This window comes from Delphinus delphis, chromosome 6 (assembly GCF_949987515.2).
Source record: "Delphinus delphis chromosome 6, mDelDel1.2, whole genome shotgun sequence".
Lineage (NCBI taxonomy): Eukaryota > Metazoa > Chordata > Mammalia > Artiodactyla > Delphinidae > Delphinus > Delphinus delphis.
Window position 1 is genome coordinate 82,114,228 of NC_082688.1, and position 22,278 is coordinate 82,136,505.

At 34.1% G+C, this 22,278-nt stretch overlaps 1 protein-coding gene across 3 annotated transcripts in view; it reads right to left on the reverse strand.

Moving 5' to 3' along the window:
* Nucleotides 1-22,278, reverse strand: part of GKAP1 (G kinase anchoring protein 1) — a 78,237-nt gene that overhangs the window by 43,027 nt on the left and 12,932 nt on the right. For all 3 annotated transcript variants that reach the window (XM_060014945.1, XM_060014944.1, XM_060014943.1), the window contains exons 5-7: nt 14,398-14,475; nt 11,541-11,664; nt 9,125-9,147 (exon numbers count right to left, since the gene is read on the reverse strand). In XM_060014945.1, the coding sequence (XP_059870928.1) occupies nt 9,125-9,147; nt 11,541-11,664; nt 14,398-14,475 (225 nt within the window). The remainder of the gene's footprint in view (nt 1-9,124; nt 9,148-11,540; nt 11,665-14,397; nt 14,476-22,278) is intronic.

Consider the following 22,278-nt stretch of genomic DNA (forward strand, 5'->3'; position numbering starts at 1 on the left):
AAATATATAAATACATGGATTTTTGACTAAGTGGAGGATTGTCACCCCTGACCCCTGCATTGGTCAAGGGTCAACTGTAGTATCAGTCATCTGCAAACAATGACAGTTTTATGAATTCCTTTCCAATCTGGATGCCTTTTATTTCTTCTTCTTGACTAATTGCCCTGACTAGGACATCCAATACTATGTTGGACCAAACTGTTTATAACAGGTTACTTCTTCATAAGCAGTGTACTATTCATTATGCTGTATCCTCAGCAACACTTCAAATCATCAGACTCTGATTTTTGCTAACATGGAGGATAAATAATATTCTCACTGTGGTTTTAATTTGCATTTCCCTGATGACAAAAGAGGGTGAACATCTTTTTGTATGTTTTTAAGGACATGTAAATATCCTCTTTTGTGAGTACTTGTTTTTCCACCCATTCTTCAATTGAATTCTTCTTTGGAAAAAAATCTTTTCCTACCCTGGAGATCATCCTTTCACTTTTCTAATTTACTTTGATGAAAAGAAGTCCTTGATTTAAATCTAGTGGGTTTTGTGTCTTCCTTACCCTAAAATCATAAACATATTCTTCTTATATTTGTACCTAAAAGAACACTGCCTTTGACTTTTAGGTCTTTGATCCACTGTGGATGAATTTTTGTGTATGATGTGAAGTAATAATCCAATCTCTTTTTTCCATAAATATATTCAGCTGGCCCCCAAAACCCACTTATTCTAAAAAGTACATCCTTTTCCTAGTAATACTCCACATCATTCTGTTATAAATCAAGGGTACATACATGGTTGGTCTGTTTATGGGCCATTTTGTTCTAATGGTCTATTTGTCTATCACTGTGCCAAATCCTTTCAGTATTAATTATTAGTTTTATAAAAAAAAATCTTGGATATGTGATAGCTCAAGTCCTCCTTTCTTTTTCTTCCTCAAGAGCATTTTGGCTATTTTTGGTCCTTTGCACTTTCACATTAATTTTTAGAAGTGATTTCATTTTTATTTTAAAAACTAAATTGTGATTTCAATTGGGATTACACTGATTTTATAGATTAACTTGAGGAAAAGTGACCCCATTATAATAAGTCTGCCAATCCATGAATATGGTATGTGTCTCCATTTAAGTCTTTACTATCTTTCAATAAAGTTTTATAATTTTCCCAATATAGGTCTCACAGACCTTTCATTAGATTTATTTCTAAGTATTATTATAATCTATTATTGTAAAAAGCATTTTGCTTTTTTAAAAAAGTTATTTATTTATTTATTTGCTGCACTGGGTCTTAGTTGCGGCACATGGGATCTTCATTGCCCCATGAAGGATCTTAGTTGCAGCATGCGGGATCTAGTTCCCTGACCAGGGGTTCACCCCGGGCCCCCTGCAGTGGGAGCGCAGAGTCTTAACCACTGGACCACCAGGGAAGTCTCGCATTTTGCTTTTAAATTACACTTTCTGCTGTTACTGGCATAGAGGAATACAAATAATTATTGAAAATGTTTTTTCATTTAAAGTTTAGTGCAAGGAACTAAGACTAGCATCATAAAAAACCTTTTGTCAGCCTCCCTGCAAGGAATGCGAAAATAACTTTCTTTATTTCGCAAACTCCCACCTATACTTCCACAAGTGTAAAATGGTACAGCCACTTTGGAAAACTCTTTAGTAGTTTCTTACAGTTACATGTACCCCATGACACAGCAACTGCATTCTTAGGTTTTTACCTAAGAGAAATTGAACACATGTTCATAAAAGAACTTGTACACAAATGTTCATAGAAGCATTATTCACAATAACCAAAAAGTGGAAACAACCCAAATGTCCAACTGATGAATACAGAAATAAAATTAAATACAATGGAATGCTATTAACAATAAAAAGGAACTGTAGCATGTCCTGATACATGCTACAACATGGATGAACTTAAAAACCATCATGCTAAGTGTAAGAAGTTAAAAAAGACTACATATTTTATGATTCCATTCATATAAAATGTCCAGAATAGGCAAATATATAAAAACAGAACATAGATTAGTGGTTGCCTAGGCCAGGGGAGAGGGGAGGATAGGGCAAAAGGGGTATAGGTAATGGGCACGAGGTTTCTTTTGGGGATGATGGAAATAATCCAAAATTAGATTATGGTAATGGCTGTACAACTCTGTAAATATACTAAAATCCACTGAATAGTACACTTAAAATGGATAGCTTTTATAGTATCCATAAATTATACCTTGATAAAGCTGTTTTTTAAAATGTCATAGCAGCCTTATTCATAACTGTCAAAAAATGGAAACAAACCAAATGTTCATCAACAGGATGAATAAACAAACACATTGTGATACATTTACACCACAGAATATAATTTAACAATGACAAGGAAAAAGCTACTCCTACACAACAACAAGGATGAATCTTCATTTTACTGAGGGTAAGAGCCAGACCAAAGAATAACATACTGTATGCTTTATTTTAAATAAAGAGGCAAGACTAATCTATGATGGTAGAAATCACAAAAGTGGTTGCCTGTGGGGGACAGGGGAGGGCATGAGAGAATGACTGCAATGGGGCAGAAGGGAATTTTTTGTAATGTAATGAAAATGTTCTTTATCTTGATAGAAATGTATGTCATATAACTTTATGTATGTGTCAAACCTCATCAAACTGCACACTTAAGACTGGTACATTCTATTGTGTGCAAATTATACTTCAATTAATAAACCTAGCTTCCCACTGAGTACCTGTTTCCTATCTGAAGAACACATCATTTATGGAGTAAACTGACAAGTATAAACTCACTGATTAACAATTATTTTCATATTTCTAAGGGCTCCATGCCAACTCTTAGAAGAATAGCCTCCCAGCTTTACAGTTAAAAAAAAACAAAGAAAAAAACCCCCCAAATAGTTTTAAGATACTTTAATATACAGTAACATGTAAACTTCAAAATGTTCCATCTGTATGTTATTCCTCTTTTGCCACACTTAAGTGCTTTGAATTTATTCCAAGAGGAAATCAAAATAATGGTGTTCTTTATATAAGCATAGTATTAAAGATGACAGTATATATAGGATAAGTCTACTTTCTTCTCTCCCCTAGAACAGACCCTGATGAACTCAAGTCTTGAATTTGACTTGAAATAATTATTTGTTAAACCCTTACTATGCAATTAGTACTATGCTACATATCAGCTACTCTCACGGAACTCACAATTTACTACGAAAGACAAAAACCAACACACGATATAATAATAAACACAATAATTAAGCACTCTTCTATACACGTCAGGGATGGCAAATACCTGTAAAGCATGCAGCCACTTCTTCCTCTTTTATAAATGGCAAACATAATTAACTGATAGTGTGGCACTTTTTCTTGCTGAGCAAGGATGCAGTCTTAAAATTCTTCTTAATGCAGAACTCCATGAAGGCCCTAACAATGTGCTTGAACTGGCAGAGGAATTAAAACCTATATGCTTCTGTTACAGTGTGATAAAAATACACAGAAGAAGCAGACCAAAAAAGGCTAGAGAAAGTTTTAGAAAGAAAGCAGAACATTCACTCATCAACCAACATTCATTTACATTACCTATTATGTGAAAGGAGTTAGGACTACCAAAGAAATTAAAGCAGTAAGATATGGTCGCAGACTTCCAAAAGCTCAAATTCCAGTGAAGAAACAAAACAATGATAAAACAGGGTGTTGAGTGATATTAAGAATACACAGGATGTTTGGGCATCTAAATAAGACCATGATTAGTGAACCCTTCCAGGAAAAAGTGACTCTTTGGCCGAGTTCTGACACATAGTTAGCCAAATAAAAAAAGATGGAAAGGGTGTGACATCACCAACATGGTGACATAGGTTGTTCCTGATTTCACTCCCCCTCACAAGAACTAACAACTATCCACAGACAAGACACCACTGAGAAAGATGGAAGGGAAGAATACATGGGAGGCAAGGTAGTATGAAAAAATACAGCACGTTCAGAAGAACTCTAAATACTCTTGCATGGCTTGACACAGAGTCAATCTTGAAATATGAGAAGGACTTTAAAATGTAGTAAGAGAATGACAATAGCTGGGATACTACTGGTTTCATAAACTCTACCATTCAATTATTACTGTATGCATGTATTCCTGAAGTAATAAATTTAAATTTAATGAAGAACAAGCTCTAAAGAAATAACAGATCAAGCAAATAATCATTAACAGCTACTAAAAGCATCACGTGAAAGTCTGATGGGAAACTTTATATTGGCTCACAAACCTGAACCCACTAATCAATTTTTAAAATAAACTTTTAATTGCAGAATAGTCTTAGATTTACAGAAAAGTTTCACATAGTACAAAGTTTCCATATATCTCTCTCACCCAGTTTCCCCTGTTGATAACTTCTTAATTATGGTACATTTGTTACAACTAAGGAACCAACATTGGTATATTACTCTAATTAGACTCCACACTTTATCTGGATTTCCCTAGAAGCAGTTCTCCTCTAATGTCTTTTTTCTGTTCCAAGATCCCATCCAGGATATATTACATTTAGTTACCCTGTCTCCTTAGCCTTCTCTGATCCATGACATTTTCTCAGACTTTGTTTTAGATGACCTTGATATTTTCAAGTCATACTGGTATACTGGTCAGGTATTTTGTAGAACATCCCTTGATGTGGGTTTGTTTGATGTTTTTCTCATGATTAGACATGTGTTTTCAGAGGAATAGGCCATTCTCTTCACATCGTATCAAGGGTACATGCTATCAACATGATTTATCCCTAATAATATAACATTGATCACCTGGTGAAGGCTGTGTTTGCCAGGTTTCTCCAGTGTAGTTATTTTCCCTCCCTTTCTGTACTCTATCTTTGGAAACAAGTTACTAAATACAGGCCACACTTAAGGGGAGTGGAAGGAGTTAAGCTCCCTCTCCTGGAGGGGGAATAAATCATATAAGTTACTGCAAATTTTCTGTATGGGAGATTTGTCTCTTGTCTCTCATTTATTCAAATAACTTATTTATATTAGTATCAACTCAGGGATTTTATTTTGTTTCTCATATTGTCCCAGCTCTGGCCATTGCAAAGTATTTCAGGTTGGTTCCTATGTCCCTCTGATATGCCCCAAGCCTATCCTTTTGTTTTTTGAGCACTTCCTTATTTTCTGGCACTACAAGATGCTCCAGGCTCATCTTACATATACCCTGTTGCAGCCCTAGAAGTAGAGCCATTTCTCCAAGAAATTGTGGTTCCTTTTATTGGAGAATGATAGAACCACTGTTCAATTTTAACATAATAACCAGACATTCTATGCCCCCTGATGCTGAGATGACAGGAAGTGTGACACACCACCCAGGAAATACTTTTGCTCCCTTCTTCTCCAAAAAACAAACAACAACAAAAAACACCTGAACTTCACTCTATCAAGCCTCAAGAGCTAATTAATAGTTTATAGGAAATCCTATAAAGATGTAACCCTGAGGTCCCCCAGTAACTACGTGAACTGCCATGAGGTGAGGTCATAAATGGTAACTGAGACTTGGGAGAAAAATGAACTATCCTAAGGCTATATAAAATCCATGGCTCCAGTAACTATGAGGCCAGTTCTTTCCCTATTCTTCCATGGTTTGGCTATATGAACCAAATAAGTGTCTCCTTTCTTGCTTATGCTCAACTGAGTTCAGCTTCTGTTACTTATAACCAAGAGAGCTAACAAATATAATAAACATGAATAAGGGAAGGCATGGGAAGAAAAATGGATTCAGGACATTGAGAGGGGTAGGATATAGGCTGAATTGCTTAGGTAAAGTCAGATTTTAGGTGAGATTTTTTAAAGCTCAGGAGAATTTATTTGTTTTTAGAATTTAATGATCTATTATTGCTATTCTGTGTTTTGGTAGTATTAACTACTGGGTTCATTTTTTAGCATGTAATAATTTCAGTCACACACTGACCATTTATCATAATTTTAGAAATCAACAGATCCCACATCTTACTTTTTAGCTAATATAATTAGGATCTAAAATGAATAAATTATTTATACAAGCTCATATATCCAAGGCAGACATGCTGAAAGCACAGTGCAATAAAAAAGAAATAGGCTGTGGAGCCACATAGGACTGGGTTTTTTCCCCGGTTCTTTCTCTCACCCAGTGCTTTTTCTTAATATAAAATTTTAATAGGTAGTACATAGACTAGATAGAAAATTCAACAGCTTATATTGTGAAAAGTAAGCCTTTCTCCTATCCCTGTCCCAGGAACCCCTTCTTCCCCACCCTTTGGCAACCACTGTTACAACTTCTTGCATTCTCTTCTACAGGTAGTCTATTTAGGCTTATTGAAGACTTGACCTTTTAGACTGCAAGACATATGATGATCACTAAAATTTTTAAAGTTATTCAGTGGCATTAGAAGGACTGGAGTTGGGAAGGCCTGATAAAAGTGGGGCTAAAGAGAAAGGAGTAGCTACGTGATACTCTATCCAGAAGCACTGACATTTAAAAAGACAACAAGTTAAAATTAAAAACAAAAAAACTTTAAGGATCAAGTAATGTTCCTTAAAGGCATGATTAGTTGAGGTTTTTAAGAGCACCTATTCTATTATTCACTCTGCTTGTCTAGAATTCTCTTGGGATCTTCTTGACTATTGCAGCAAATAATGGAGAGGGTACTGATTTAACAGTGTAACATCTCCTGGACATCTAACAAAGACAATTTAATTGTTCCCACCTTCTACTCCTACAAATGTCATTTTTATTCCAATTGTTTTAGGGTGAGAGAGATTAAAAAGAACTGGAACTGAAAAGAAAACACTGAGATTAATAACATATAACCAAGATGGATGGAGAAAGAAAAGGGGGAATGATGAAATTAACCTGAGAACACGTTTAGCTAGCAGCTACAGAAATATACAGGCAGTTTAAGTACTCATCCTCACCAAGCAATAAAGTAAACATCTCTTCTTTTTTGAATTTTACCCAGTAAACTCCTGACTTAAAAGGGGATGGCTAAGATACCATGCATATTGCTCTCTACAGAGGTTAGGAATTTTACCCATGGGAAAAAATCTCTTGGCATAAGTGACATATTAAATATGGAAAGAATTAAGTCAATTATTGAGCATACAAGGTAACAAAACTTAGTACATTTTTAGGAGTAGAAAACATATCTCATTTTAGAGTTGAAATGAGAATTTTTTTCAGACTTATTTTTTTAACTCTCCAGAAAAAAGTTTTTCTAAATTCCTAGAACAATGGCATAACCATTGCACATTTAAATATCCAAGTCCCGAGAAAATAGGTAATAATTCTAACAGAAATACAACATAACTTTGGTATATTTTTAACAAGTGTCATAGGTAATGTGAATTACATATTCTTTTGACCAATTTCTTAAAACAGTTATGTAGGAAATAAATTATAATTAGAATGCATTTACAAATGTTTAAAATGTCTTAATCATCAGGATTACTCAAAGTGAATTTTATTACACATCAAATTATTTAATAATAGAAAACAGCCCTAAAACTATAATGGGAGACAAAACATATGCTATGTCACATACCTATGCTTGTTTAAATACGACTTGGGTTAAATATATTAAATAGATGAGATCCTGTCAGTCTGCATTTTTTTCTTTCAAATCAGTGAAGAAGAAAAAGCAAGCATGAATAGTTTATAAAAATTATTTTTCCCTCCACTACCAGTTGCTGGTAGTATCAAGAACAGTGTGTACCATTTGTATCTGCTTTCTCATTTGCGTAAAACTATCTTCCAAATAAATCAATGGGTAAAAAAAAATTGGAATCAGTCCAAAAGTACATGTTTTCCACTTTCAAACATAATACTGTCTATATTTGCAGTCATTTAAATTTTAATCTAAAAACAGTGACAGTGGTTTGTAAATAACTTTAAAAGAATTTCTATCATCTAACAACAAATCAATTTTGTGCTTGTGTGCACAGTTGAGAACTATATTATTAATGTAGTCAAAGAGTTATTTAGATGTGGTTTTTTTAGAGGTGGATTTCATTTCCCTGACCTGTCAAGAAAACACCTAAAACAACAATAAAAAATGCTCAAAACCATGTATGCATTCTAAAGTGAAATCAAGGAACATCTGACCATTAAAAAAAATCAATTAATGGAATTACAAGAATAATATGTAACAGAAGAATAATAAAACTTTCAATTATTACCTAAAGAAGTCAAAAGAACTCTAACATTAGTACCTTCCTCAATATTAGAAGATATTTTATAGTAGTATCTTCCAATTCTAAAAGGTTTATAGAGGCTGTATTAGAGTCTTAAAAGAAAAAAAGTAACCAATAACACTAGGAAATTATGTGTAGGCTGCACTACCCTCTAATGGCGAATGGTAAGAGAAGTATATGATCAGGTTATCTTATCCACAGATATAAACTATAAAATCACAGCTTACCTCACAATTTCCATAATTCCAAAATATCTTGAGTCATGGTTTCAGGATGTTTTTTAGTAAAGATTGAAGTGTTACACCACTTTTCCCTAAAATTTTAAGCTTACATGTGGTAACCTTTGGACACACAACAATTAGGATGCTAAAGTCAAACGATATTATACTGCATGCAAATAGTATTTTTATTCTACTGTAACGTACTTTATATCCTTTTAATTGCCAGAGACAGGATTGAGTTCATTCATGACAAGCTAATGGGTTAAATAGCTATGTCTCAAAACAGACTTACTGCTAAACACTAAAGTATCATTCTTAAAACCATCAAGTGGGCTTCCCTGGTGGCACAGTGGTTAAGAATTCGCCTGCCAACGCAAGGAACACGGGTTCGAGCCCTGGTCTGGGAAGATCCCACATGCCGCGGAGCAACTAAGCCCGTGCGCCACAACTACTGAGCCTGCACTCTAGAGCCCGCAAACCACAACTACTGAAGCCCGTGCGCCTACAGCCCGTGCTCTGCAACAAGATAAGCCACCACAGTGAGAAGCCCGCACACTGCAACGAAGAGTAGCCTCCGCTCACCGCAACTAGAGAAAGCCCGCGCGCAGCAGCGAAGACCCAATGCAGCCAAAAATAAATAAATTAAAAAAAAAAAAAAACCATCAAGTGTTTTCTAGAATAAAGATGGTTATAATATTACTTACCTCAGTCTTTTTACTAATGTGATCTGTAAATGAAAAAAAAATGGTGAGACTTTACTGAAGGACATAAACATATAAAATATTTCAGTATGTAAAAAATATTTAAACAAAGTTATTGAAAAGAATTTCAAAATTATAATAAGAGTTACAGAAGACATTTGGGGGTTGTCTGGGACTCACATCAGGATTTACTTTTCTAGGGATACGATGTTAAAATTTACCATATAATTACTAATTTGCTCAGCTTAAAAGACTTCTATCCCAGTAAATGCCACCCATACCAAGGTGTATTATTAAATTTTAAACATTTGAATCCCATATACTTCAGATTTGTGGTTTCACATAATTTTGGGGGGGGAGAACTTGCAGGGAGGTAAGTATGTCTAAAATCAATCACAAGGTACTGTTACTGTAAGAACTGTACAGATCACTGCCTTTGTGGAATGAAAGGTAGAATAGTAATTTGTGTCCTTCAAAACTGTTACCTAGTTTTTTTTTAATTTTAAAAATACATATCATAGTGATTTGATAATACTGTGAAAAAAATCCTAAAAATTAATGTATGTTTATAAATGAATACAAAAAAGATGGCATAACTATATCCAAATTAAACACATCATTGACTTAGTAACAACAGTATTTCTGGGAAGTGATTACAAGGAAGACATAGGGAATCCACACAGATATAAGGTTGAACTAAAGTACAAATAGGTAGCAAGTGTTCTTAAATTGGAGATGATCAGGATATCTAATATTTAACAATGCTTCTCGTGCACAGCAGAAATTTTCCATTCTCAAGGACTAAAAATAATTTAATAGCATAGCTTCTTATGAGAAATCTATTTGAGAATCTAAAAGCTGGTCCAGTTCTCTAAAGCATCTGTTGATCAGAATAGAGTCCATAAACCCAGTAAATGTCAAAATCACATGTTTCAGGTCAAACTACCAAATCCTGGTGGGTTATCCAGTCATTCTTCTAGCATGTTCTACTTAGTATACAATGTGATGCCCAAAACCCAGGGAAGTACTATGACTGTGTTAATCATGCTTCGAAATAGTTGTACAGCTTCCCTTTAACATTATCATACTAATGTTTTTCTCAATGCATCTAATAAGTTTACATAGTACTTAAACATATGAAAAATAAAGAAGTTTTAAAAAGCATTCTTTTCATGTCTCTGCCTAGTTTTTAATGACATAATTCTTATATTAAAATCTTTCTTACTAAAGTTGGAAATTTAACATATATCTGTTCTTTTTAACCCCGAAACAAAGCAACTTAGAGAAGCAGACTATAGGGAAACGTTTCCTCATCCTTAAATGAAAATACGATCCTCTAAATTTATTCCTAACTTCACAGGTAGGCTTCTTTCTGAAAACAAAGTATTTTGGGGTTTTGGTTTTTTTTAGATTATTGCTACGGTCTTATTAATCCTCATGGAACAAATGCCCAACGTATTAAGCTTAAATTCATGAGTCAAACTGACTTCTTGGTCAATGAAGAAACAGGTGTTCATTTGGTCAGCAACTATTCCTTTTCCTTTTTGAATATAGTTCCTTGCGCTATACAGTAGGACCTTGTTGTTTATCCGGTTAGCAACTATTCTGATTGGTATAAGCACAGCACTCTTCATTAAAATTTTCTGTGATGACAGTAATGTTCTATACCTGTGCTGTCTAACATTGAAGCTACTAGTTACATGTGGCTACTGAGCACCAAATGTGGCTAATGCAACTAAGGAATTTTAAATTTTAGTTCATTTTAATTAACTTATCTTTAAATTGCCACACATGAATAGTAGTTACCATATTATACAGCACAGACTTAGAGTTTTCACCATTTCCCAATTCAAAAATAATGTGCTTTGTGCTCTGTCTTCGAAAGTTCAGTGGATGGTATAATTTCCTTCTGTCTTCTTTGTTCAATAAAACCAATACAAATGATATTATAAAGAGATTTCTGGTAATAAGTCTCATTCTAAAAATTTACATTTTAATTTTCTAAGATATAGTTCCAGATAACTTGAAGAGGTTGACCAATAATGGATGAAATCTGAAAATACCATTCCTGGTCTAGTGTAAGCCAAATCAATTTATGTATAAGGACAATATGTTTCAAGATGACTCAAAAACTACAAATATCAATTTTTATTTTCAGTGAGTTTTAGAAAAGGAACAAATTCAGAATTACATAAAGACAAATTCTTATTGAAATTTTATGAGGTTTTAATGACTGATTTTAAATTACTTTAACCCCGAAATAGTTTATTTTCAAGCAGGTTTACATTTTTTACATTCTAAGTAACATATTAATAAAACAATCTTTACTTATTTTAAAAATTAGAGAGGTACTTAAAATGAAATTATACAAGGACTAAGAATAGCTTCTCTAGTGTAATAGATTTCATACGTATATTACCTTCAGATTGAAACTTTTTTAGTGATATTGGGAGAGGTTTGTCTTTTCCCTGATGAGTCTTTCTTTTGTCTTTTTTATTCATAACCCTTGACTGAGCTGATGCATTTTCAGCATTTTCATATTCCTAAAAAAAATTACCAACAATAATTAAGCTTGGTTTAACACTAGTAAAATCAACTAACCAATGGGCAATATGTTTCTTAAAGTTTTATTTTTTAAAGATAAGAGGCAAATAAGAAAATCAAAACATAGGCTAGCCAAACCGTATAAAAAGACACCTGTTTATTTATACATTCAATCTCTTCCCTCTTAAACACTAAAATAAAAATAAAAAGGTATTCCTTGGTCTGTAACTCCTAGTTGCCACCCTCTTCTTCATTTCAGGACCAAACTTAACACAATAATCTACAGTCAATTTCCTTTCTTAACCACACTGAAATCTGGATTCTGCTAGTCTCTGACACTAAAATTAAAGTCAACCTTCTCTTCAATGCCAAACCCAAAGACATTATGTTTTCAAGCATCTCTTGGTTTTCTCAATACACTTCTGACTATTCTTAAGTCTCCTTCACTGGTTTCTCTTTCCCCAACTATATTCTTAAAAATGCAGCCGCTGTTTACCATTATTCCATTCTTAACCCATTCTTCTCATGCTTTATACCTGTTGTTCCTCAAACTCAAAATTTAAAGTTCTACCTGATAACTTGTGTATGTACAGACAACTCAAACAGAATGTTCAATAAACATCTGCAAACTAAATATGTTCACCCTGCCTTCCCTGCTTGATCTTCTAGTAAGTACCTTGCTTAATGCCACCATCATCTACACAACTGTCTAGGTTAGAAACCTCAGTCATCCTTGCTTATTCTTCCTATACACTTCATATGCAAATTAGTCCCTAGGTCTTGTTGAGTTTATCTCCTAAAGATCTCTTAAATCTATTCTCATTTATTCATACCTTCTGTCACTTCCCCTATCTTCTCTAGCTTGACACTGCAACACTCTCTAATTTTAGCCCCTCCATTCATCTTCTACACTGTTATGGCATAAGTTTCTAAAATGAAAACCTGAAATCAATCTGAAAGTTAAAAATATTCAATAGCTCTCTGCCAACAAATGTATAAAACTCAACCTCCTTAGCCTGTACATGAGGTTCTTTATATTCTATTCTGGTAGCAGTATCTCTAGCAACTCTAGGTCCGTAAATTATAGTTTTTCAAAACGCTACTCTTTCATGTGTACATGTTTTATGTACTTGTTACTCCTTCCCTGAGAATGCCTACTTTCTCTTGCCTACTGCTGAACTTCTAATACATTGAGTAAGACTCCACTTTAAAAACGCTTTCCTAAGATATCCTGTCATTTGTGACAACATGGATAGACCTTGAGTACATTATGCTAAGCGAGATAAGTTAGACGGAGGAAGACAAGTACAGTATGATATCACTTATATGTGGAATCTTTAAAAAAAAAAAAAAAAGTCAAACCTGTTAAAATAAAATGAGTAAAATGGTGGTTACCAGGGGATGGGGATGGGGATGGGGGTATGGTGTTTTAAGTATACAAACTTATAATGAGTAATAAATAAACCATAGAGATCCAATGTACAATATAATGAATATAGTCAATAATACTATACTACAATGCTGTAATATGATGAATATTGCTTCACTGGCAATCATATTACGATATATAAATGTATCAAAGTGACACACTGTACACCTTAAATTTACAAATGGTAACATTCAAATTTATCAAATAAAAAGAATCCTTTCCTAAAACCCACCCCCATCAAAAGCACAGAAAATTCTTCTATCTTCCTGAATTCCCACTGCACTGAAAACATAAAATCTCTCAATACACTACAATTATGGGTGTGTCTCCTTCCACTGAACTCAACAGCTTGGACCATGTCTTTATCTTTGTCTGTTTACACACGTAACAACAAGGATTACAGTTATTCTTGATAATTCTGGATAAAAGGAATAGGGACATGGAAAATGAAACTAACACATATAGTGTACCAAGTCCAGTCTAACAGCAATCTTCATCCTCTTCCCTTGAGCTATAAATAAATAGCAAACTCATCTACTGTAAATGTTAATTCCTCTCCTCCCTTCCTCTTGAGCGAAGAAGCTAGTGTACATAGTATAAAGGCCCTTAAGCATGACCAGAGGCCATTTATGATCAACCACTGAGTAATCACAAGTTGAATAAACTTTACAGACCAAAAAAAATTCCCAATATATATAAAGGACTAAAATGTTAAATAATATGGAGATGATATAAATGCTCAATTTAAACATAGAAAATGGAAACAAACACTACTTTTTGCGCAAATGTCCCTACAGTTACAAGCTGTAGAATGCATTTCAACACACAGCCCAATATCAAAGCTTAGTGATAAATGCTGAATTCACAAGGCCAAATTATCAGAAATGTCCTTCTATTTACTTCAGTTAATTAGCAGTGTATCTCTAGCAGAGGGTCTCTTAATGGATGCCCCTGTACTCACAGTTACTTAAATTTTTAAAATTTAACTATTTTCTAGGTTCATTTAAAATAAGTTAAAATAAATCATCTGCTATTAGCCTCATTTCCTCTCTCCCCTTCATCTTGGTTGGAGAAATTTCTTAACTGAACATTCCAAATCACCGGACAAAGCTTAGTGTTTGTGTTTCTGTTATCTCTAAGAACTTGAGGAGAAATCTCATGAAAACTTTATGTTAATTACTTTGTCACAAGGATAAATTTTTAGGACAAACTTTAAAGAACTTTTATACAAAATTCAGGAAGGGTGGTTCTAACTTTTGACCACTTAAACCTAAAACATCTAAATCCATAAATGTGTAAATACCTTTTTGTGTTCTTCATATTCTAATTTACTTAGCAACAATGCCTTCTCAAGATCTGCTTCAAACATTTCAGATGTCAGCTAAAAATAAAAAGAAAGTTTAACGATAAACAGATAATAGCATTATACAACACGACAATATATACAGGATAAGAAAACAAATACTTCAATAAACAGTCTGGGTTCTCCAAAGTTATCTACCCATGCCAAAGTAGAGAACTGTGTTTTATAGAAGATACCAAAGCAAAAACTTACTATTTTGATATTTTTACTTTCTCATTGTCAATTATCTGTTGTATAATACATAATCTTTTTACTGTAACAAAACAAAATCTCACAAAGGAATTGAAACTGTAATAGATGTTAAAGATGGTATCTAGTTTTGGACACAGAAAATATAACAGTGATTATTACTCAAAAATATAAGAATATTGAGAACTCAGTAAGCATTATAAAACATACCATTTACTTAATACAGACTAATTCACAGGTATAGAACCTTTAAATAAGGGACCAATTGTCCTGGTATATGCCTGATGTTACAGAAAAATTGTAGTGCATCTTTTTACTGCTATCTTTTTATTCCTTTTGTATGACTTCCCTACCTTTAAACTCCTCTAACACTATAATAAAATGATTCTTTGTGATCTGTATCTTTTGGTTCCTCTTTCTCACCACTCAATCTCACCTTAACTTCTCATAATCTAGCTTCTGCCACCCTCCAATCAAATTATTCTCTAAGAATTACTTTTCCTAATTGCCAAACAGAATTGGTACAGTGGTTGGATGGGGCTTTGGGTTGTCTACCTTGGGGGATAAGGTATATCTGCAGCTGAATAGGATAGCTGCCACATGTAAACATCCTGGATTTGTTTACATGTATGTGTTGACCTATGCATACTGTATAATAAAAGCATAAATTTAGTAGGCATCGCTTGTTTTTGTCTGTCCATAATCTCTTCCTTTATTTCTTTGAATAACTACAATTCAATCCAGTGTCCTAGGATTCTAGCAAGACAGCCAATCACCTAATTTTATATACCACCCACTACCACACCCACACAAATACGTATATGGTATCACCAACAACAGGATGGGAGCAAAGGACCTAACTCTTTTTTGTTCTCCTAGGAACTAAAATTTGAGAACACAAAGTAAGTGGGGTTCAATCAGCTGATGATAGCCTCTAAAAGTGAGTGTACTAGTTCATGCCTCTGAGCACCCCAGAATTCCTTTATTTCCATCTTTCCCAAGGTCTCATTGTTTAGTTTTTAATTCAAATCTGTGAATCACTCAGTATCCTTTTGTCAAATTATTTTTTGCCAAAGTTATTCAGAATTGTTTCTGTTGTTTAACAATTAAAAAAAAAAAACTAATCTAAAACAGAAACCGATTCCAAAAAGAAGTCATCTGTTTCAAAAGGACACCTTAAAAAGTAGAAAAATGTTAACACTGGACACCATGAACTAATAAATCTTTTACTTCTAGTCAAAGCATTTCATCCAATCCTATACTAAGACAACAAAAAGAGGGGGGAAAAATAGGTTCATCACAGAAAAAAATTAATCTAACTCAGAGAAAAATAGTTAGAATTAAAATGGTAAATAAGGGCAGATAGCACTCGAAATTCTGGTTAAGCCCCAAGTAAACTGTACATACTTTTTCTATGGAGTAACTGAAAAGAACTGAAGAATTAATTCAATCCAAATTAGTAACAATCAGGAAAAAGTAATCTTTTTTAAAAGGTTAACCTTTTAAATACTTTATTATATAAATGTATATTAAAAAACAATATACAGTTAAAAGGTAAAAAGGAAGTGGATTCATGTTAGTGTTACACAAAAAAGGAAGTTTACATCAATTTCTCCACCAAAACTCAAAGCAATCTGAGTACAAAATACTTCAATATAATTAGAGCATAGCAGTCATTCCAACATAGAAAAAGTGACAAAACTACTTAAGTTTATTCTGAGAAAAGTTGGTTAAATTTACCACTAAGCTTTTAATCCATATTAATGACATTTAACATTTACAGAAAACACATTTAAGATTATTTCCAATATGTCACATATTCTGACTGATATTCCAAAAATAAATTAGTGGGCAGAAGAGGAGACAAAGTTGGGAGTCTTGCAAGATGCGATTATTTTTTTTTTCAAACTATCTCAAGTAACTTAGATATTAAGACAGCTGATTCTAAGAAAATGATAAAAACTGAATGAAATGGACCTTTTAAAAGTTAAAAATACGCCTCTCCCAAGCATTTGATTCTAAATACAGCAGTTTAAAGCTTACATTTACCTTTTAATTATTAACAAAAACTAATATACAAGGAAATACAATTAGGCAAAAATGATTTAAATTTCAGTTTAACTCTTTGAAAACTAGGAAAAACTTCCCAAATGTCACCATATGACCGTTTAGCCTATACGGATTCACAGAGAACCCTCTATGTACTTTGCCTCTAGTCCTTTAAAGTAGCAGCAAAAATTTGGCTTTTGCCCTCAAAGAATTTCTACTCCAGTTGGGAATAAAAAACTAACACACATGACATACAGAAAATAGAGTAAGATATTAAAAGTGCTACAAAAGTTGACAGAAAATAGGTAAACAAGAAATAGAATTCAAAGAAGCATACAGAAAAGAAACTAAGTTGGTCCTTAAAGGAGAGATATAATTTGGATAGGTAGCAAAATGAATGGAAGAATTTTAGGAGGAAAGAGTCACGTGAACAAAAAGTGTGATATTAAGAATATATATATTATGGGATACATGATAAAAGATAAATTCTATGCAATACAAGAGAGATGTGGAAAAAACCCAGGCTTTGGAAGATCACACAGGTGGATACTTTAAATTTCTATTCCACCCATTCTAGCTGTGATCTGGGGCAAGTTATGTAACTTCTGTGAATCTCAGTTTCTTCATAAATAAAAAGGAAATAGAAATATCAACCTTGCAGTGTAGTTTTGAAAATTTTAAGCTATAATATATGTCAAGTACCTAGCACAGTGCCTACCTGGCACAAGAGTTACACACAATAAATTAGAATTCCCCTTCTCTATGCTGGAGAATAGTAGAAAATAAGATTGCTTAGGTAGGGTAAAATTAGGTTCCAGACACTCCCTAAAAATTATGGATTCAGGATAGATGAAAGAGGAAAACTGATAAGAGTAATTTTAAAGAAATAAACTGTCATATTAGAAGAATGAGAACTTAGAATCAATGGGTCTGGCTAAACCACTGTAGCCTCAGCATACAGGAACCTGGACCTGAACATAGCAATGCAGGAAACAAAGAAGGCTATTTCTCACCAAAGAATGACCAAGTTTCAGATCACTGATTAAATATGAAGAATGAATCAAAGATAAGATTTTTTACTCCAGATAACAGGGAGAAAGGTAACACAAGACTACAATACCAGGAAAGAGAAAACATGATTCCAAATTCCCTAAACATGCCTTAATTAGAGAATTAGTTAATCATAAGACTGCTGTCAATGTAATTAATCAGTACATGTAGAGGTAGAACTGGGAAGGAAAAAAAAAAGTCTGGGCCTGAAAGACAGGCACTGGACATGAAAATGCAATATAACCATGATTTTTAAAAAGTATCTTATATGTTAAGTTTGCAAATTGAGAATTCCTCATCATTTTCTTTGTACTTATGGGAGGAGGAGGAAAGGAAGAAAAAGAGGAAATAGTAGGCACTAAAATGCCTACAGGATTGGAGAAGATACTTACATGTGCCCAAGATGGAGTACTTCAGATCCCCTTCCTCCTGGCTTCCTTCATTGCCTCCTATCCCCATCTAGTAGTAAAACATTTTTTTTCTATTTAAATAAATAAACCTATAGCTCAAGGGTTTATGATCAGTTAAAGAGTATGAAGAACCAACGAAAAATGAGAAGGACAGTAAATATTTTGTAACTAGATTTTTAAAAATTTGTAAATTAAAGTACCATAAAAATTTTACCCACTTTAAATCCAAGCAAAACAAATCCCAAATGAAGAATTAATCTTCATTTCTCAGGGGAACAGGGTTATTGTAAAACAACACACAGCAACATTCTGAGGACATCTAACACTTGCAGCCAAGTGCTTAGCCACAGTAGCAGTAGCGCCTTCTGGTCCTCTAACTCAGTGATTTTCAAAGTGTGGAACATATACCTTCACTAATTTGGAAAGCAGAATCATTTCCCAGAAAATCTTCCAGTAGTCTTATTGAACATTATGATTTTTTTTTTTTTTTTTTTTTTTTTGCAGTACGCAGGCCTCTCACTGTTGTGGCCTCTCCCATTGCGGAGCACAGGCTCCGGACACGCAAGCTCAGCGGCCATGGCTCACGGGCCCAGCCGCTCTGCGGCATGTGGAATCTTCCCGGACCGGGGCACGAACCCATGTCCCCTGCATCAGCAGGCGGACTCTCAACCACTGCGCCACCAGGGAAGCCTGAACATTATGATTTTAAAGGTTGTAAATATTCTACAAAAACTGTATCTACGTGTTCATACTAATGATCAGGATTTGTTCATCTCAATTAATGCATCTTCATATCTTTTGAGTGCTGTTTACATTTTTTAAGTTGTATGCTTTAATTATATCTCAAAGTAATAAAAATGGTTCAATGATTCACTGAAGGATTAAAAGTAGTAATGAAAATAGTAAATAATGCAACTTATAAAAACACATGAATTTTAAAATGAAGAAGACTCTAATACAGTGAATACAGAATATAAATCTGCATGTGTCAGCACAAGAGTGATTGTCACATAAGCAAATGAAAAGGAAAATTATAAATAGAAAATTAACATAGTGAATATTTGAAATTTCAATTTATTGAGTCATCAATCTATTTGTTCCTAGCTTCCTGCTATGAAACATGGTCAGACCAGTGGCCTAAAGACATTATAGTTTTTGTTTCACTTCCAAGGCACAATGACCTGTATGAGTCTTTCCAGAACAGAACAAGTACCAAGTAATGCTTTCCAGAACAAAAGTGATGAATTTTGTTGCTAAAGAAAAAGCCAAAAAAACAAAGAGCACTGCTTATAGTAAAACCAGGTGCAAGTCAAACTATCAACAATAGACTTATTATACCAGCCACAAGGTTAATGAGAAATATCACACTCACAAACAAAAAACAGAACAAACTATTGGCAAAATGCCTTTATCAGATAGATGTACTAGAGGCTACAGTGTGAAAAAACAATTAACTATGCACATGCTAGCAGATATTCAACTTCAGAGCTGGACAAAACCAGTGATATGTGGAGTCTGAATCAATACAACAGGAGTAAGAAATACACAATAAAATTTGATCTATTTATCACTGAATATCCACGAGAAGAGACTTTTCTATTCATTCATTATGTTTGAGCCATGATGTAAAATTTTAAAAAGGTAATACTGGAATCAGTATTATCAATGCACTACCACAAATATAAGAGGTTATACCTGAACAACATCTACACTGAGATTTATTCCCAGGCAACAAGTAATGGTGAACAATATGTCTCTTGATCTTGATTCAATATTTTAAAAAAATGTTAAAAATTCTGAAAACAATCAAAGTCATGGCCTATTCTACTTTTTTTTAAACACCTTTACTGAGATATAATTCACATATTTTATGTATCACATAAAATCTACCCACTTCAAGTGTGAAACATATACCTCCTTTGATGTATACATCTCTGCAAAGAAATTCTGTATTCTGCTCATCTCCCTTTCAATTTCTCTTACCCAATTTTTCATCTTAGTCTATTATTTCACCTTTTTATATAACATTACCAACACCTTGACTTTTACAAAATGTTCTAGCTCCTTAGTTTTTATTAAATCAAAAAATAGGTGCTGTCTAAAATCAATTTCTCTGTTCCCCGTAGCAAATCTTTTTCAAAGTACACTTTCACTTTGGACATTAAGTACAATGTTCTTCTCCTTTTATGTGGCAGAAACTTTTCTTCAGCTGGCATGAGATCAACTAAGATCCAGTGTTTGCTTCTAAGTAAGTGGAGTGGATGTTTCTTTACTGTCTATCTTGTTGCTGTTTAATGCCAGCTCTCAGATTTTATGCTGAGGCTTAGCCAATGTAAATTTACATTATCACTTTGATAATTTAGGAGTAGTAAACTCTGTCTTAGCATTTCTCTTTTGTGTTTACAATAAGCAGCCACATAACAGACAGGATTTCTATATCCAGCTTTTTGACTGGCTCAGCCCTCAACACGTGGAGTTTCTCATAGTGTTGTTTCCCTGTGTGAGGGAGAACACCCACCACAACTGTATACCTTCTGCCTAGTACAGTCACTGTCTGGTCCCTACTTTTAAAATCTATTATTCCACACAGTAAAATAGATTCCAGATGGTATACTGTCCATCAGTCCCAAAGCTTGCCCTTATCTCTTCTTCACTTGTCACTGTAATTATCCCAAGAACTACTTTACTTCTCATGACCTTGATTATTTTCCTACAAGTGAGACTTCCAAATAAGGTACCAGGTTTTCCTAAGTGACCCATCAATAGTATATCCAGCAGAAATTCCTCTAAGTTCCTCAGCCTTGGATGATATTTTTATATAGGGTTGGGGCCAAGTTGACTATTTCCTTCTCATAATTACCTGGTCATTTTGGCAGCAATCAATGGCAGCAGGAAGAAGGGCAATCAAATATCTGTGCTTAAGTTCCCCTATTACGTGGCATTTATTTTGGTGCAAAATTGAGTAGTTTTCCTTTATTAATTTTCCAGTGCCTCTTGGGCCACTGGGAGAAATTCTCTCTGGTGAAGACACTAGCAAATTCTATTACTGTCTAAACAAGTAGATCATTACGTTAATAATACTTGTAAACCAGAAAAAAAATTGTTATAATGAATGCTGTAGAAGGAAAAAAGAATCAAATAACCCCTCTAGAATAATACAAGATGATTTATCCAGTTAACCAATGCTCGGAAATATCATTTTTGCACAGCCCTAGTGTAATAACTGATGCTCGTAAAGATGAGCCCGAGGCACTACAAAATTCTATAGAAAATGTTATAATTAACATAGTTTATGTTAAGAGCAGAGTTTAGTATAGTCTACTTATTTATTGGCTGCGTTGGGTCTCTGTTGCTGCACACAGACTTTCTCTAGTTGTGGCGAGCAGGGGCTACTCTTCATTGCAGTGTGCGGGCTTCTCATTGCGGTGGCTCCTCTTGTTGTGGAGCACAGGCTCTAGGCATGTGGGCTTCAGTAGCTGTGGCACGCAGCCTCAGTAGTTGTGGCTCGTGGGCTCTAGAGCACAGGCTCAGTAGTTGTGGCACACGGGCTTAGTTGTTCCACAGCATGTGGGATCTTCCTGGACCAGGGATCGAACCCGTGTCCCCTGAATTGGCAGGCAGTCTTAATCACTGCACCACCAGGGAAGTCCCTAGTCTAATTCTTTTAAAACTGGTAACCCAAGCATGATAGGTATAGCCACTCCATTAAGCCAAACATCTGCTAAAACAATACCTATTCCCAACAGATCAAATGGCAGTTTAACAGATAAGAAAATAACTATTCATTTCCCATACATACAGCACCTCCTAGAGTACACTCCAGGCTTAGTGTGTTATTTCCCTGGATACCACACACACAAAAAGAAATTGATTGGTTTTATTAAATTATCTCTTTGATTTGGTTATTAATGACATTTATTTAATAGAGGCATAAAAGAACAAAACATCGTGTAAATAGGCTAAAAAAAACAAACGTCATAAACTATTTTACAACAAGGTTGAAAAGGAAAAGTTTCCCCTCAAAGTCTTTCTTTCTTTAAGTAAAACTGTCACTGAGTATTTTTTTAACATGTTTATTGGAGTATAATTGCTTTACAATGGTGTGTTAGTTTCTGCTTTATAA